Genomic DNA, 19839 nt, shown 5'->3' with positions numbered 1-19839 from the left:
AACTGCTGCTGAATCAAATGGATCATAAACCATGCAAAGGGTTTCTGAAGCACAGGGGCACATTTGTTTGCATTTCCAGCCAAAAGGCATACCCTTCCCATGCACGATATACATTACTGAAGTGTTCTGAACTTTCTGAAACTTTGTGTGTAAATGTCATCCTATGCACAGAAAAACCTGGACCAGAACATTTTCAGATGGGGAGAACCTACATTGTTTAATGTATGTATTTATTATTTGAACACAGTAAAGATATCTGAGTATCTAATCTTCATGCATGTCATTTATAAGACGTTCAACTATGTCAGGTATGCCGTTGCGTTACATTTTCACTGACAGTGGGGATTGGGTGTCTGGAAAGACGGTGGCAGCACACAGCTGTTTAGATAGGTCCAACCATTCGGAAAGGCTGTCCCCTTTTTCATACAATGTAATATTACAAACAGATGAACTGAATATATTACATATGGGTCCTTAACATGACCACAATTTAGCCTAACGGTTCTGCTTTATCATATTCCACTATGTCCAAAAATGCCAATGTCCTTCAGTATTCAACAGTCACATCTAATGTTTAAAACCAGCAATAGCAAATGGGCGAAACAATCCCTAACCTTTGGAAATACCCTGTTGTAGCAATAGTATGGGCTGGTGGTTTTATATACATCTGGAGGCTGCCAGCAATTTAACCTACCAATCCTTACAATCCCCTAGCTACTGGTAACCAGCATGGCTAACATGAGCCACACATTAGGGCCTGGTAAATGAAAGCTATTTTGCATCTGCTGCTCTCTTGTTAGGCATAGCACTCACGTAACGTAATTATTATCATTACAGTGACAGCCTGTTCCGGATCCATAAACATTAAACACAGAGACTGGGGCAAAGCTCTCTGGAAACCGACTGTTGTCCTTTCTGTGCGCGTGAACTTTTACAATGGGATATCTACAGAGTGGAGGCCTCTATGTCGATCACCTGCTGCCGACTTAATCTGGCTGTTAACAATTCAGTTGTCCCCGTCGGCTCATGTGGAGATCATACTGTGTCTATTTCATTATAGGTGTAGAATTCTTTATAATATGCCATACAAAGAGAGAGGGCAGGTTCCCATCAAGGAATAATTCAAACGACCAGCTTCTTTTTCTTCATCTTTGTATATTGTATGATTTTGGAGGGAAATGAGTTCACCAAGAGGTACATCACACTTTTTCGCAAAACTCATTGTGTTTGTGCACTATTCATCTACCTGTGCAAACCTCATTTGTCGCAAACATTTTCTTATTTTCTCATACATCAATCTTCGCATTTGAATTGATTGAAATGAACATTTCAGACCAACCCCCGACCTCAGTACCAGCAGGAATCCTCCGGGGACATTTTGCTGGGGCTGAAGCTCCCTGGTGTGCATCTCTACCCACCGGTAAAGATAGGTATTTCAAAAGCGATGAAAACAATGACTTCTGTCTCACTAAATATGGGTACTAAAATAAACCCTGAAGAAAAGCTTCACACTAGGTACTAGAAAACTGAGTGAATGGTTCTCTCTGAAAGTTTGAACCTCTTAAAATAATTTGAAAACTATAATACCTTTATACTCACATATATGCCCCAAGTATTATAGAAATGGATAGCACAAAAACAATTTACTTCTCTTTAGAATGTAATATTTATTACCATGGTACTGTATAATACAACTTTAGTGTCTTGATAAAATGTTTCAAGGTTCATGTCGCCTTAATATTTTCACCAATCCCCTTTTATCAATTACCATCTAAGTGGATCCTATAACAGACAAACAGAAGTTCAGAGTTCAAATCACATCTGGCTCTGGAGGACGAAAACCAGGATCTGGTAATCATGGCTTCTACACACTGTGCTAGTTTGCTTTTATGTGTCACTCTGTTCAAAGGTCAACCTGCCTTATGGGATTTTATTTTAATAACATAGATATTTCCTTGATAAATCGGCATCTTTCTTGATTTTACCCCAGACTGAATCCAGGAAGACAGCCTGGCACACAGACGTTATCTACCAGGGGCACCAGAGCAGCTGGCTCCAACCAGAACCTTGTGCGTCAAAAAGCACTGCAGCCTGAAACGAGGTCCTTAACATAACAGCAGAGGTGGGAGAAGAGGAACAGTGCAAGGGAATGTTTAGTGACAAGAACATCTCTTTCTAGGCATCTGAGCGTCAGCCAAGAGCTCGTGTGTGTGTGCCAGGTCACTCTCTAGATTGTTAAGGCACATTAACACCGCATCCGCTTTAACCGGCGAGGTGAGAAAAGTCTCCGTGACCCACAACAGATGTTTTGACAAAAAGCAAAATGAACAACAGCAAGAACAAACATATGCAATGGAAATGAACACACAAAGACAGAGGGCATAAACACTGAAAACAAACCTTGGCTGCGATTCTGATCCGTCTGCACACAGGCCAGGAAAAACAGTTAACAACTTATACCTATAGACGGAATTGATTAAACTGGAATTTTGGGGAAATAAGTCAATATAAATAAATAGCTTAAGCACTAGCTTTTCTGTATTGAGTAGCATCAATATTCAGGATCTGAAGAAACTCCTGAACCATTTATTCTATATGAACAAAGGGTTTACTAATGGTCTTTTTTTTGTGTGTTTTTTTCAAGATTGCATCCATATATTTTGCGGTTAATATTTTTTGGTTTTCCATGACTATAACTGCATGTGAATTCTGAGTAACTGTACTCCGGGCTAGAACGTCATTTCAGAAATCAGCAGTGGGCATATTTTAATCTACTTTCCTTAAAGCGTCAATAATGAATGATGCTAAGACTGTGACAGTGGTGTTTTTTTTTTGTGGTTGTTGGTATTTTTTTAAATCTGCATTCAGTGTTGAATCTCACACTTCCCCACTTTCTCTCACCTCTCTACTCCCATCCTGAATAATGATTTCAATGACTTTGTCAGGCCTGTCATCATTCATCTCTCGATAACTAACAGAAGGGGCTTCTTTACAGTCTCGATTCCCTTACAGTTCAGCACACAGGTTGTCAGAGTCTAAGCCGGGGCTTCCCAGTTGAACAAATGTTACCCGAGATGCTGTCTCACTGACCTCAATTAAAAGTCTCCATCTCACATCAGTCATTATTTCAATTCAGAGGCAGGGATTCAAATGGCAGAGACAGCATAGGTTAAGTGGATTTCAAGAGACAAGATCATGAATGTCAAAAGGGTTTTTGAGACAAATAACATAGAAAGGATACTATAATATGTAAAATCTTTTCTGGGGTGCCAAGTACCAAATTACAATTATGAATCATCACTAGGACATAGCAGTCAGTTAACCAACCTAAATCAACCTGAACAAACGGTCAAAATCAGCATGTAGATCAACATGTAGTCTATGGAAAGAGGCAAAAACTAACAATAAGCAGGACTTGGCTAATTTCAGCATCAATTAGCACAGAATCAAACAGTACTACCTTCCATATTCAAGCAACAGTTGGCAAAAGGAAACAAAACCGCAATAGTTAGCAGGTGAAACAATGTTATTTAAGCACCACTACCTTCCACATTCAAGCAATTCAGCACAGGAACCAATATTTAATAGTACTGCATTCACATTAACCAACAGCGAAAAGAATAGCATATATTTATACAGCCTTGTGCTGCCTTTATTTTAGAAAGAAAACCAAGTAAGGGGGACGTGCACAACCAAGCTGCTGAGGTAAACCCGAGTCAGAGGACACAAGACTCAATTCTCCCATTTCCAAAAGTCACTATAGATCCTTCAGAGGTCTTAAGAGCCCAGCCAATAAAAAGTAGACCAAAAAAGTAACCCTTGTCCAACCTGCTCGTAGTTCAGCTCCGGCTCGGTGTTGAGGCCCGCCATGGCTGCTCCCAAACGTGCCGCCTTCACCTCAGTAGGCACTCGTTCAAATGAGAAACTTCATTGTTCACTTTTTCCGCCGTGCACACTGCTATCAAAGTCTTTTGTGTTGTTTTGAACAAAATCAATATAAGCTTTAAGCGCACATTGAAGAAAAAGAAAAGGAAACGTTAAGCAAATATCAAGACGCACGCATGAAGACACCTGCCTCGTCGCCTTCCCTGTGAGCTCCACCAAGTGTATCTGTATTCATGATTATTGTGTACTAGTACTGCTGTTTGTATGTGTGTCTTTATATGATTGTAAATGCATGTATAGAGAAGTTAGGAAGTTACACGATTCATGAGAGAGCAATATTTCTCCCAAGTTATTATTTTTTACAAACTTTAAATCAACTTTATCCCGCTTCGTTGATAATTTGTTCATAATTGATTTCCCGTCATGCATTTCTCTGACACGAATCGAATGGACACAATGACATTCTATTGTGTGTACAGTATCCAATTTGCTTTGCATGTATGTTACATTACGTACATACGTAGGTAAAAACAGTAGCGTGTAAGGTCAACTTCACTTGCAAAACTTGTAGTATATACATAACTTTAGTATACAAGGCTGACATACCGTTATTTTAAAAGTTATGCATTGGGTGTGCAAGTTATTAGGGAGTGAATCTTATTAATTTTCTACTGGCTATTGATATAGGTGATGTCATGCTGTAACCCGTATGTGGGGTATATAAAGCTGTGGACGTTTCTAGAACATCGACCTGCTCTTTTTGTAGTTTAAAACTAAAAACATTCAAAGTGTTCCTTGTGGTTCCCATTGCATAATTACAATACATTTGGATATACATACACAGAATAATGTGATATGAATATGTATTCGAAAATTGTAACAATAAAATAACAACCACTGCTTTAAAATAAGAGCAGTACACTACAACTACTATACAGATGACACATATTTGTCTGCATCTATGTGTGAATTACACCCACAATTGTATTGAAGAGACTGTTTTCTGTTACATAAGAAAATGTCGAACAGAACTGTACTGTTTGTCATAGTTTTATCTGCATCTTAGCTGGGAATGTAAATGCCACAATATGACTTTCTGTATATACGAGCCTGCCATTATGATTCAAAATAATTTTCCTTAGCTGTGATTTACTGGAACACCATGCTTATCTGCTGTCAGCATATCTTGTTTAGGGGTAATAGGGTTTAACAGCGCCTCCGAAAACAATAAGAAAATTGAATGGCAACTGGCAACCATTGGCTGATGTCAGTGAAGATATATTTTATATCTTGAGATTGCTACTTAATGTAAAAGACCTGCTGCTTGCGACTTAGGAGAGGCATTTCATATCTGGATTGGCGAAATGCCGGAAGGATGAAGACACTGCAAAAATCACTGTCACAGAGGTTAGCTGTAAATTTAATTCAGTCAAAGTGTTGGGCTGGAACAGAGAGGCAGAGATAGACAGCGTTAGAAGTGCAATCTGTTAAAAGGGACGGCAAACACCAAGTAGGTACTATCATCCAGGCAAATAAAGCTAATATGGGACAATCTTTGCCAGCAATCCCCACATCTGGTCTGAACCTGCATGCAGATGGACCTCAACCAACAAAAGCCATGCTGTCCAATCATTAATGATATATATTGATTATTTTCCATTTCTTTTCCACCATTTAATTTGAATTTAGTCCACTTTGGAGTCTTTAAGTCTATCTCTATTAAAATTGGAACCAGTAGGGTCACAGTAACAAAATATGGTAGAAGCATTTAAGGCCTAGTTAAACTCAGACCTAAATGTATTTATTCATTTAAATACCAACTCTTTCTCGACTGACTAGTCTACCTTTGGTAAAATCCACGTGCCAAACACGAGTGATTCTCTAGCATGCTGCTGCACTCTGCAGTTATCTCAGTAATAACACTGTCTCAGAGACCAACCTCATCCAAAATTGGGCTTCGAGATTATCCCCCGATCCGTTGAGCTCATTATCCACACCGCATTTTTGATGGATTCACTCGTGGGGCGACAGTAGCATTTCTTGACTTGTAGGTTTCACTAAATGAGACCAAGGTGTGTGACGGTTGCGAATCAGAGAGGACACCGTATGCGGTTCGTGTGATTACAGTTCAGATCAAGAAAACCATGCGTGTGCTGAGTCTGTTTAGGTGAACACAGAACATGTGCTGTTGTTGTAACATTGAGCGGTTGCTTACCAATTTGCTGGTTTCCCATTGGCTTGTGTTGTGTGTAGACAAACTATCCAAAGTATCCATACAGAGACTAATGTCAGGAAAGCAGCGCATGTGACAGATGCAAAGCGAACAGGAAATATTTATGAGCAGGGATCCTACACATGAGAAGAGTGAAAGTACAAGTGGACGGGCTGTCTTGAAGTGATCTCCATCAGACTATCTGTAAGTAATAAACACTCTTGGGTAAGTAAATCACTAAAAACCTCTTAAAGTACTATATAAAAAGCTTTCTTTAAACACTCAATCTGTCAGGCTGCATTACACTTGATGGACCTTGAAGTCTTCATTGTTTAGCTAAGGTATTCTCCCCAGGAAATCTCCTGAGGAAATGCATTTCATTTAGTGGGTGAACAGAATACTAACCCAGCCATGATATAAAACAAAGGTAGCCTCTGTCATTTATCATATTTTGAAAGCCAATAAATGGACTGAGGGAAAGCAACTTAAAAACTTTAATATACAAGATAAAAAAAGAAGACTTCAGAAGGGAAAGCAAAGACTTGAGTGTCAAAGGGCATTTTTCTTTTGCACGTAAATTACTGGCTTCTGTACGGTCTAACTATTGCAGAATATACCATTTGCAAAAATAACAAAGTTAATTACATGTATTTGCTATTAGCATGAAAATGAATGGTGCTCAGCCATTCAGTACGTATTGCTACATTGACAGATAGAAAGTCCAATGTAGTCTATTATTTATTGTAAAAGAGTTAGTGCTTTCATTAGACTGTTTTGAGTATCCCCGCTTACCAGAAACCTGCTTTGAGTTCCCTAGGAAGAATGTGTCCATTATAATATGTTCAATTACTTTCAGCAAGTAAATTTACCAAGACCACAGGGAGTTTTGAGAGCAGAGGATGGTTTAAAAGGTACAGCTTAGATGGGCTCATCTTTACACTGACAAGAGGATGCAACCCTTCAACTTTGATTATCTGTGGCGATGGCAAGTTCTGGGAGCAATCAAGGAAAAACACCAATTACTAATATAATGAGGGTGAGGATGATAAAACATCAGGCTTCACTTGCTAAACAATAATAAACAAGATGATGCATTTAGAACAATGAATCCATTAATTTAATGTATTGTATTATGTTCTCTGGACTTGATCTTAACCAGCTTTTCTTTCTTTTCTTTCCAAGAAAAATGAATGCAACCCATATAACCCCCCAGAGGGATTGGGGCATTTTGTCTTTGGCTCAGGCACAATGGCTGTTGTGATTAAAACCCACATGTGAACTCTACTAATGAGTATTATCTGATTACACATACATTCTGTATGAGCTGCCCAAGACAAAGCGCCAGAGATCACAGCTTTTACAACATACTCCCAATTGTATTAAAATAACCACCCATCCAATTTATTTAAAAAGTCATATTAACTTAAATTTTAACGTATCACAGAGATTTCCCAAGAGATTCAAAAATATAACATAAAATGATTGTCCTTATTACTACTGAAAATGTGCGACTCTCTTATATGTCAACAATAAAATCAATACACTAATCATAAAATAAGCAAATGAGGCCTTCTAAGAGACAGAAAAAGATGTCTGTCACCAACATGTTTTTATGATCTAATAAAAAGGACTGTCTCACATGCTGGCTGCTCCACCGCCTTCATTATTCTTCCTATATGAGCGAACCAGCTGTGTCATTTTATTGTGTCTCGCCGTCTTCACAAGCACCTTTTAATCTGGCCACACCGGTCTGGAAGACAACATTCAAATCAACAGTCATCGTAAAAAACCCAGCAAAGCGGCCTCATGGCGGGAGCTGATAAAACTCAATTTGAAAATGTTCTTATGAAATATCATCTGCCCTGAGGTGCACAGAGAGCAGCTAGAGCCATAGGGGGTCCATAGCCAATTAGGGGAATGCCTTTGTTCTCTCTTCTTGAATACAATTGACTATAATTGCATCCTGCGTGGGTTGAAAAAGTGCTGCCATCTGGTGGAGGATTGCATTTTAAGTAGGAACCGGAGAAAGATAATTTTTCACAGATGAGAGATTAGTTTAGGGGAGTTTTCTGCATTGTAATACTCTGGCTCCAGTATTCTCAGTATTATCAGTTGCAGAACAGTTAGACAGAATGTATTATTTTTATTTTGAAGACTATTCAATTGTTTGTCAGATAAATATGTAGTTAATACAGACACACAGTTACTCTATGGTAAGATTATCAGCTATAAAAAACATCCCTCTACCTGTATAACTGTTTTTAAACTACACAGATCACGGACCAAAACATATTTGTGACTTTCCCTGAGGAAAATCCTCATAGTGTACTATACATCTGTTGAGTGGTGTCTTGCAAAGAAGGCCAAAAAAAAAAAGGTAGAATGTTACAAATTAACACTGAAATATGACTAATCTGAAAAAAAGCTGCAAATAATGCGAAAAGAAACCTGCAGACAAAAGCAGAGACATCAGGGTTGGCTGCGAGGGCTGCATAGCAACATCACACAGTGCAGCGCGATCACCCTGACAGGGAGAGGGACGCAAATATCAGCCAAGAAGCTCAGGAGGGATTTTGAAATAATACTAATAATCTCATGAACACACTTTACACTGGTGTCCCTGGGTGTAAAAACGCCTTAATTAGGCTTCGGTAGGGTGACATTAAATGGTCTTTTTGATGTTTTTTGCTTAGTTTTTCATATAAATAATTCAAAAAAAGGTTTTTGTTTGTTTTTGTCCTTTCAGGTCTCAGGGGAGAGCGCAGTATAGGTTACATCATTCATCTCTCCCCCCCAGCTACGTACATATGTATTAGGTATGTAAGGCATGCATTTGTTGTTTGTAATACATACATACATACATACATATATATATATAAACTGTAAATGTCTTCTCATTTCCATTTATCACATGACCTGCACCCAACACACCCCAGAGGACTGCTAAAAATAAACATAATCACGACCTCAAATAGAAGCAAACACTCCTGTCGATTTAATAGGAACAATATTGAATGTTACAATAAAAACATCATTAGGAATTATTAATTGCAGAGTCCTTCAGGCCCTTGGCTCGTATTAAATTCATGATTGTTTTCGTTTGCTGGCTTTTCACATAACTGGGAAATCTGCAAACCTGCCAAACGTGTGGACTGATGAAGCCATGAGAAACGCAACAACAGATATCTTCAAACTTGGTTCGCTCAAAGCAGCCATCAGTGCCACCCTCTTCGTCTGCCATTGCCTTCCTATCAGAATAAAGTGCTTCAGCTTTGTTTACTGAGAGGATATTGCAAAAACATATGTGGGATATTTTAAAATACGTATTTATTGTAGAAGCACGTAAAGTTCTGCTGACATCTGAAGCATAAATAGCAAGTCATTTTCTTCATTTCCCCCTTGAAACACAGCCCAGGATCATTTGCATGAGACTCATTTGACTGCATTTCATTATTTTGTGAAGATGAAACTTGACAGTTTTGGGCATGTTTAACATCCATTTCATTAGGGATTACAGAAATCTATACTGACATTTTATTTGTATGTATTTTTGGTAAGGTTTTTGAGTGGGTGTGAGGTGACAGATTTTACCTATCCTCCGTGAGGGATGTGACACAGATGTTTTGGTTTTAACTGGGGATTTGCACTATTTGATAAGCTTTGTGTTTTACAGCAAACAGACTCAAAGTTCTTTGTAAAGGGTAACAGTTTAGCTCATTAAATATTCATTTGACTTTATTAGAAGTGCAAAAAGACACAAATCACAAACAAATCTGAAAAACTGTACATTTTGTTTCTTCACATCAGGAATCAAAATTTCAAATTTTCAAATAATTTAGAGAAATGAAACGAACCATGCTCAGCAAAAACCTTGACCAGTTATACAGGAATTATACAAACTTCAAAGTAATGCATTAAGATGGTTACGTACACCTTGACAAGCTACTATATGTAAAGGATTGAATTAAAATGAAAGCGCAGGTAATGTAAGTCTAATTAAAAGGCAAAGAAACATAGATTGACTTGACGCTAGCTAATATAGTTCACATTTACACACAATTCTATTAATACCATACTTGTTGATTTTAGAATTTAGCATCAATATGGTCTTATTTTACAGGTGCACTTTACTCTGTATAATACTGGAATAATTAATTAGTATGCAAGTGCAATTTATCAACATTATTTCACTCCCAACACCCAGCGTTGCAGATATGTACAATAAAGGAATATATATAAACAAATATTGCACTAAAGTGAAAGTAAATCTTATTTTTAAAGAAATCCAAACGCATACAATGAGAAAGCCCACCTCATATATATTCAGGTTAAAACTATAGTCGCATGAACAAAAACTAATCTGAAAATGAAGCTTTCAGGCTTGAATTCCACCATCACCTCCGGTTCCTCAGACACAGTGAAGGATGGCTAGGCGTGCATGAATTCATCGTCGCTGATGTCAGAATCGTCATCTTCCACTTCCCCTTCGATCACAGATTTCTTCCCTTTGCAACAGGACACCACTAACCCCACTAAGAACACCTGTGGGCACCAAAGACAACCTTTACTCCTTCAAACAATCATGTCAGACATTTTAGCAGACACAAAAAATGAACATGCTTAGTATTATTCTTAGGCTAAATGACAAATGGCTTTGCATTTTTTATATAATTTCAGTTCATTAATCCTAAGAGTAAAGTGAATGACAAATCTGTTCATTTCCTGTTTGCCATTTTAACAATCTTGATGCCCTTGTGGTACACTGATGTTAATGAGACTGTATCCCAGGCTAATCTGTGTCTACATTAGTAAGCAATAAAAAGTCTTACCGCAATGAAAGCCCAGTTGCCAAAGTAATAGATCGTACTGAAAAACCAGAACTTATGAAGAAAGAGGTACGTTCTTGTTATAGTGCACTGATCTGTAAGAGATGAAAAAGTCATGAGGTGGTTAAAGGTAGACAGACAGATGACATATTGGATGATAAAACAGAATATATAAAATTACAGTTATTCATAAAAAGACTGACGTGTAGAATTGTAAACTATACGCACTATTTTTCATTGTAGTTTTTTCGCGGATGATGCAGGCATTTACAGACAATCTTTCAGATTCATGATTTTGAAATGAATCATAAAACAAAGTAAATACTTATTTTGCATTTTCACAATAAGCATTAGATTAGTCAGTAATAGTTTACGTCTCATGTTCACTCAGTTTATCTCCTACACTTGTCATGTAATCAGTCCTTTTACTGTATTCCTGTCTGCACACTTTTTAATTACAATTGTGGTGTCAATTACAGGTACTTCTCTGCGTTCGTTTTCTGACAGCACAAGATTCTCTATTGACAGTGTTTCTAAATATCAGAAACATCCCACAAGATGTTAAAAAAAAAACACACACACAAGCCGCACTCCAGTTCCTTTAGGCATTACAAAAATAAAATAAAAATCCAGAAGGCCTTAACATTTTTCTAGTTTGGGGTCCAGTGATTCTGCATTTGTTCAAAAGTACCCAGGGACAGGCAATTGTAAGCATACACTGCGCTCTGCATTTATTAAGCCAACAGTACCCACCGGCATGGCAGGGAAACCGCCACTGCATGAAAGTTCCTGCTAAACCTATGCAAACCCATGTTACCAGTTGTGACATCAAATCAGTCAAATCACTTTCATGATTTGAATCCCATGTGTTCATTTTATGGAACAAAATGTTCCTGAGCTAGAATCAACCTAATTATATTGTAAAAAGCATCCTGTATCAGTGATGCAGAAGAGAGAATAAAACTTAATCATGTTTTATTAAACCAAGATTGAATCTACTAATTCAATGTTCATCCTTTTATATTCTCTCCTGCGACTCATAGATTCAGCTTTGCTCATGAACTAGCCTTAAATGATGACAAATCTTTAACCAATAAACATCCACTTTGTCTCTAAGCACATACAATTTAAAACACAAAGGTCTTTCAGACACAACTCAGAGTCAACCAGTGTCTAACTGGAAATCAAAAGCTCAGGCATCATTTTAAATTCTGCGAAAACTATTACGTCAAAGATATCTTTAATGCAACATACTCAGACAAATTTCAATTTAATGAACTGTTAATCTTCAACCTAGACTCTAAAATGTCAAATAAATATATTCTCTAATACAGCAAACCTCGTTAAATACACACTACACATCTGATATAATGATTTGAAAGCAAATATGCCTAAACAGAGCTGTTCATTTGGTGGTAAGGACACATTGTATATCCAATATGAAATGGCAATTAGTCATGTATTTAACCAGTGCTGTAACTCTCCCTCAATATCCATCACTCTTGCAAAGACTGGGATGAAATCATGAAACAACATAATGCTTACCAAGTTGTCCCCTGAGAGCTGAACAAGAAATAATTGAATATGTAAAATAGTTTGAGAAATGGAAGGAACCATTATAATCGCCATCACAATGCAATGATTAATAGAAGCATGCTGAATACTCGTAATTAAATCATATTAATACTATAAACAGAATACCATAAAGACAAAGGGATTAGCCCATCTCATTTCTATTTACTGTATCTGTGACTTTATGAGTCAGGAAAACATTAGAAACAGAAAGCCCAGTGATGCTGCAAAACCCTAGGATTAAATCAAAATACATCAATCACTTCCACAGTTGCAATCCTACGACACTAACAGCGGGTTCCTTCTGACCTTTCCAATGAGGGGTTCAGGCATTCGGCAGCATTTTGCAAAGGTCTCCTGAATAGAAAATATCTGAAGTGAACACGTGAGATTTGTCCATGATAGTGCATTTAAATCCCATGCTTGAATCCATGTTTTGGGATACCCAATTCATAATATAGGTGTAAAACCTTTGATGAATTTTCCAATTATATGTATGGATGAGTACTGCCCTAAACCAATCTGTCCAAGTTACATGTGAATATTTAAAAAACAAATGTAGTTAAAGCGAGCGGAAAAAAGGCAAACCCCTTTTGATGGTTTACTTCTTTCTCAAGTATTAAACTCAAAGACAACAATAAAATGATCAAACTAAACCTTGTATAATTATAATATGCTCTTTTTTTTTTAGATTATACAAGTTAAATTCTGTTTCTTCTCTTCAGCTGTATTCTAACTCAGTGTTTTTCTCATAGTGTTAACAGAGGGTATCCATTAACAGCAGCAAATTTTCTAAACACTCAGAAATGTCTTTCCACTGGGACATTCAGAAGTAGGGGATTATACCAAGGTGAGCTATACAGTGTGAAACTTGCTCACACATTGCTGTATGCATCTCATTATCCGCACCAAATAGACTAACATGAAAAAAATACTTGCAAAAAATATTTGCATTTCTCTAAATCAATAATACATTCAAACTGCACTTCCAGAACTCTGAGCTTATGTAGTACAGTGGACCGTTCAGCAGTCAAATCGAAACAAAGCCAGAATATTCTCGGTTATTTTCAAAGAGTATTTCCTAAGCAATCCCTGAGGGCCGATGCACGTCGTGTCAGAGCTGTAATGGGAAACAAGGTCAGCAGGTGTTCGACAATTGAACATTAAGCCATATCTCCGGCATCCGAGCACTAAGTTACAATAAGAGTCTATTTTTCACGCATTTGGACCATGAAGTGCAGAGAACTTCACTCGGGCAAAGGAAGGCAGTGTTTGTTGAGGAAAAAAACGTTCGTTTCCCTATAGCTGGCACTATATAATGGATTAGTCACAGCGTACTACAATGAACCACTCATCTTCACTAAAACCTCTCAAGAACTGTTCCCATTGCCACAGCGCAACTGAGCTTTTTATACTGAAAATAGCACTTCATGTTCTACACAAATGGAAGTTTTCCTTGTGAAGAATATCTGTCCTCGTTGTTTCAGTGCTGTCAAAAGCTACGACTTCCATGTTGCTGGAAAAGAAAAGCTTTACAAAAGTATACAATTAAAAAAAAAAATATATATATATATATATATTTTTTTTTTAATGAAAACTGATGCTACTATCATTCTAGCATAGAGTGTTTCTGTCAGGGGAAATAATAAGAGGAAACAGTGCTACCTTGGTTGATTGACCAGATAACTGCTAACAATGGACAACAGGAAATGACAGAGAGGAAGTCAAGGATTAATATCTGGGACATGAGGTTAGACAGTAATACCACTTTATTCAACAATATCAGGAATCCTCAAGTGTATGTTTATTACAATAATCTATGTTGAATAGCCATCCCTGGGCATCTTAACATATCACATGAATGAAAGAGATGAGTGAAACACAGGCTCCTTTTATGCTCAGTCATGCTCATGTAACTGTGCTTTCTGGTTGCAAGTGCAATGTGTGGGAATGTGTGCAAATTGATGGGGGTCCTTGCCCAATACAGAAAACATTCAAATAAATACTGTGCACATATCCAGAGCAAAGAGTGTAGTGAAGGAGATGCAATGGAGGTGCTGGCAAAGAGAAATATTCTTTAGGTAGTCCGTACCCTCGAGCTGAGCTTAGATTTCAGTGCTGCTGTATACTTTATGTTCCTTTCAAATAACCATCTGTTTGGTATGCTGGCCTCGCCTGTTGCAAAAACTCTGCAGAAGGGAGGAGGGCAGGAGAGAATGCTACTCTGGCAGGAAATCGAAAGAGCTTGAACTCGGTAAATAAAAACTGAAACAAAATAATGATAAAAAGTCAGAACGGATGAGGGAACACAAGTAATTTTAAATGAGTGATTTAGGCATAAAAAAGTAGGCTACAAACACTAAAAAGACACTACTGTGTCTAATAAGCACACTATAACTGATGGAAACGTGTTATCAAAATAATAGAGTAAAGAAAAATAACCTAAAATACCAATCAACATTAATGACAAAAACAGATCAACTTGCCATGTAGTTTAAGACAGAGGAGATAGTAAACTCTGGTATAATAAACACAATTAGGAGAGTGCTCATGAAACAATATAGCACTGGTTACTCTATAGTAAGTGCCTGTATACTGATTTTAGTCTGCCGACACTCTTGACAGTAATTTATGATTTCTCATTGCGATGCACTGAGGCTGTTACTTTCAGGTGTCACAATGTCACAGTGATTGGAAAACAATGACAATGAGAGGCTGTTATCAGGTGGTGAATCCTTTCTACTCCCTCTTCAGCACTTTTCTTAATACAAGTAATTATGTCAATATGAAAATTATTTTCTACCATTAACTTTTACATTGTTTAATGTAAACATATATGTGAACTTACAGTATGTTTACCATTAATAATACAGGATGAAAATATCACAAGAAAAATATAATTGAGACAGTATAGAGGTAATCAGGATATTGGGTATGATTAATAACAATCATGATATGCATTTTTGTTAAAATTACTAGACTTACAGACAGAAACGTGAAACACTCTTTTTCTACCCCTTGAATTACCAACTATTACAACCTACTAGTTAAACAGGATAGCATAGGATAGGATAGGATTTCTCTTCTATAATAAGCATGATCTTCTTCATCCATGTCGTAATAAGTGTCATTCTGTGAAGCTGCCCATGTGTGAGACTGTGAGATGTTTCATTTGTGGTTGTGCAAGGAAGCCATCTGGAGAATTAAGGCAAAGCCTGCAGTGTGAAAGTTCCCACTGTTCTACTTTCTCTTCTTTTATTAATAAAGGGAAGACGTTAGATATATGGGCTTATCTAATGCACCATTTTGCATCGCATATTAAGCTCTTTTCTTCTCAATTAATCACATGTAATAAATGACCAATTTTGGACTCAAAGCATTAAGACGTTTTTCTTTTTTTACCTTCATCTTTAAGGCTGTAATACATTAAAATGTATTCCTTCTGGAAATTTAAAAAATAACTTATTACATGAAGACATTTCAACATAAATTCCAAGATCTACTGTTCAAAACAACCTCTGTGAGGTTAAAACATAAAATAAAAAAACATCAACAATGCCATAAGATCTGGCCACCACAGCCTTTTTGCAAAAGAAAAACAAATACATTTAACAGAAGGGAATACAAAGCCTGTACACGTCACTAAACTGTCTGACATATTAAAGAGGAAAAAAAAAAAAAAAAAACACACATCAGATTATGGGTAAGTAACACAATTGCTCTTTCAAGCTGTTCTTATTTTCTCTTTCCCACAGAGCGCCGAGACACCTGTGAGGCATGCGTGAGTATGTGAAGAGTTAAGCTATTGCCGGGCCTGCCATTAGCATCCAGACTGATACAGAACAAATGGGGATGAAGCGCAGACTCCCCCACCATCTGCAGCTCTCCAGCTGCTCACCTGAATTACAGAGACTTGGAGTGGGACTCACAGATGGTTCTCAACAGTAGTCTGCCTAAACAAATTATTGCGTACACTACTGACCTGTTTCACCTTCAAACAGCCACCCTTCATTGAAATACTATGAATTCAGGTATGCAGCCTTCAGTTACAATTTACCCTTCCAATGAGCAGACCTTTCTGAATGCAATGCATTATCGATGATGGCTATCTTTTTCTTTTTTCTAAAACAAAAACATCGCAGAGGTAAACATGAACAGGAAAAAAAGCACTATACAAAACAACACATCTTGTCCACTAGCACAATCTCCCCTCTTGAGACTTTATTTTTTCCTTTTTATCTCCAAAATGCATTCTGAAAACAAGCAACTTTTCTCTTTCTCTTTCTTTACTTCAGCGGAGCATGTTAAACCTGTGCTTTAGGTCTCCCGAGGATGGCATTTACGAATCCTGAACCGAGGTCTGGCTTTTATTGGCAGAACGTGCACTCAACTCAAAATAAATCTGCCTTGACACCTGTGTTTCTGTGGTTTGTAATTGAACCCACTTCAAAAGTATGGAAAAACCAAGTTAGAAAATAAATAAGCGAGCTATTTTTGTATTATTCTAAATTACAGCAAGATATTTAGTTTACAAAAGAGGAACAGCAGCACTACAATATTTGTTTGAATTCATTTTATTTTTTTTAAAGAATCAGATTGGATGTTTTAATATGAGTAACAAATCACTACTAAACTGCTCTATTGTTTTGTGTATTTATTCAGAAAGGTGATGCTAAGTTGAAAGACCTGACACAGCACAGATTTGCGTTGAATATAACCATTAGACCTTTCGTACACAGAACTACAACCCAGATTAAATCATAAACTGAGCACAAACCTGAGACTTAAACCCGACACACAACTACAGCCATGCAGGATACACTGGAGTTCAATATCCCAAGCGATCAATACATTTTAAATGGTACATATTGGACAAAAGTACACTCATTTTAAACTAAATTACATCAATAAACATTCCTTCATCTGTAATTGTTGTTGGTGTTATTACTATTATCCATTATCATTATTACAATTTTTGAGGTGTTAAATTTCATGTCTGTAATGGGGTCTATAAGCTCTCTTTCCATAATTACCCAAAGCAGAATGACCCAAGTCAGATAATGTAAAATCTTCTATATTATTAAGTTATTAATTTAATTATTTGTTCATAATCTTTCCAGTTATAATGCTTATGTGGATCATTACAGACAATCTTCTGTTCCACTACAGGATGTGGGACTACATACAGTTAATTGAGCCCAAGCAATTTCCCCCTTTCAATGTATAAGACTTGGAGAGACATCGGTTCATTGAGCACAGAGGCATTAAATCTCCACTTCAATGGTTTCTAAATTAGAAAGCTGAGGAGAATATGAGGTTGTTTGCATCAGATTTGGAATTAGAAGCTTTTTTTTAATTTTATAGTTCACAATAAGGTTGATGTGGTTTAGAGTAATAATACAGGTCTGAGGAGTTGCTGTCTGAAAAGAATCCCAACCTATTAGCACTTTTCATTTTAGGAATTAGCCTTTTAATATGCCCATAGTCCATGTCTTTCAGAAGTGCTTTTAACTGCACTGTAAGGCACTACTACTAGGGAAGCTAAGAATCAATTACGTCTTCCTTGTAGTCACAGAAATACAGAGCGCTGGAAGAGCTTGTACTTCTCACATGCTTATATGTGAAATGTAAAAAATAAAAAATCACTGATTGCATAGACTGAGAGAATCAACTCATCACACCATGTCTCAGTTTCTCTGGTTTGCTGGAGCTAAACTCTTATGCCCTGAAACATCTAACACTTTATATAGGCAAGCATAAACCCATAATGACATCCTAATTATAATTTACATCAGAGACCACATAGACTGAAAACTGTGTGTACCTTATGTTCTAACTTATTTTATGTTTACAGAGTTGTCCACTCTATGGAACGATTTATTTTAAGGTCCCTGCAGTTTCCCTTTTTAAACAGTGCTCTGTATAACTAAGTCTACACCATGCCCTGTACTATACTGTGCCCACCTGCCAGGGAGAAAGAATCAAAAGGGATTTGAAACTGAGAATCACTCCTGTTGGTTTTCACATCCTTAACATAATAAATTCCTTTGTACTCAAACTAAAGGGAACATTTTAATGATCTGGGAAAATACAGAATGTCCTTTGCTGCATGGGAGGAACAAGAATCACAGTCCCAAGGAGTCTTTGATTTCTATTTGTATTGTTTTTCTCAGGTATTTAAAAAGAAAGAAATACAATCATAACATGTATCTATATATGCTACAAACCTCAAAAGTGGTTTTAAATTTGATCAGGAACATTCCTTAATATAGCTGTTAAGCAAACCCACAATATATTAGTTAAAATCAATCCCTTTAATCAGATTTTTAAATATAACATTGCAATCAAAAAGAAAGCACAGATGTTCTCTCAAATATAAATAACCTATTGTTTGACATTAGACATGCAGATTAAAAAGCTGCAGATGTATATTACAAAATTATTTGTTATTTGTATTAGAAAATGTATCATTCCCATTGTAAATAATGTGCATATCTAGCATGCTTGAAGTCACAGTTGAACTCACTACAAACATGTTCTCCCTTATGGGCTTTTTATATTAGGAACACATTAAAACTTCTGTTGCTAAGTAACAGATGATGAAGCAAGTTATGTATTGACTGAGCATTTCATTTCAAAGCGCATCTTAATATCCTTTTGTGATTGAAGACCTATGTATGTTAGAAAAGACATCCCACATCCCTGTAGAAATTACATTGTTTAAGTTATTTAAAGAAAACGACTAAAGGCTAAAACACAAATCCCACAGCATGAGTAATAACAATTCCCAGCTCCACACAAATAAAGAATCAGAAAGCCACTGTCAAATAAAGAATGCCGCCAAACAAATAACACGACAATAACAATACCAAATACATAGGAAAACATACTGTGTATCAGCACAACAAGCTTTGTATGTGTGAAGGCAAATGGATGGTAATTTGAGTGAATTTTGGCATGTGGATTGCTGCCAGAGGCTGAGGCTTGGCAAACGACAGTGAATTTTTACAGTTCTATATAATCAGAGATTTTTGTTGTTGTTGTTGTTCACACTAAAGAGTTTATGTAAAGAATCTACATAACTGATTGAGACTGTCGTCGTCGCATTTGGCATTACTATTTTCAAGGAAAGTGGTTCTTAACTCTAGAGTCTGGTGGATGAGAAAGGGCAGATTTTTCATTTTAAATATTGATTGGTCTTGAGACAGTGGAGTTTCTCTAAGGTATGCGGTTTAGGATTTACAAGATACTGTACCTATATTTGTGGTCAACTGCCATGCAACCATAAATCTATTGGACTTGTTGGCTCTTCACCAAAATGTCTGCAGTAACAAACCACATGAA

At 36.9% G+C, this 19839-nt stretch overlaps 1 protein-coding gene across 1 annotated transcript in view; it reads right to left on the bottom strand.

The window, feature by feature from the left end:
- Positions 1-9814: 9814 nt before the first annotated feature.
- Positions 9815-19839, bottom strand: part of lmbrd1 (LMBR1 domain containing 1) — a 59864-nt gene continuing 49839 nt past the window's right edge. The window contains exons 15-16 of the mRNA XM_066696843.1: positions 10927-11018; positions 9815-10639 (exon numbers count right to left, since the gene is read on the bottom strand). Coding sequence (XP_066552940.1) covers positions 10526-10639; positions 10927-11018 — 206 coding nt within the window. The 3' untranslated portion in view covers positions 9815-10525. The remainder of the gene's footprint in view (positions 10640-10926; positions 11019-19839) is intronic.

The sequence above is a fragment of the Amia ocellicauda genome, chromosome 23 (assembly GCF_036373705.1).
Source record: "Amia ocellicauda isolate fAmiCal2 chromosome 23, fAmiCal2.hap1, whole genome shotgun sequence".
Taxonomy (NCBI): domain Eukaryota; kingdom Metazoa; phylum Chordata; class Actinopteri; order Amiiformes; family Amiidae; genus Amia; species Amia ocellicauda.
The sequence above is the reverse complement of the archived record's forward strand: the minus strand, read 5'-3'. Positions and strand labels throughout refer to the sequence as shown.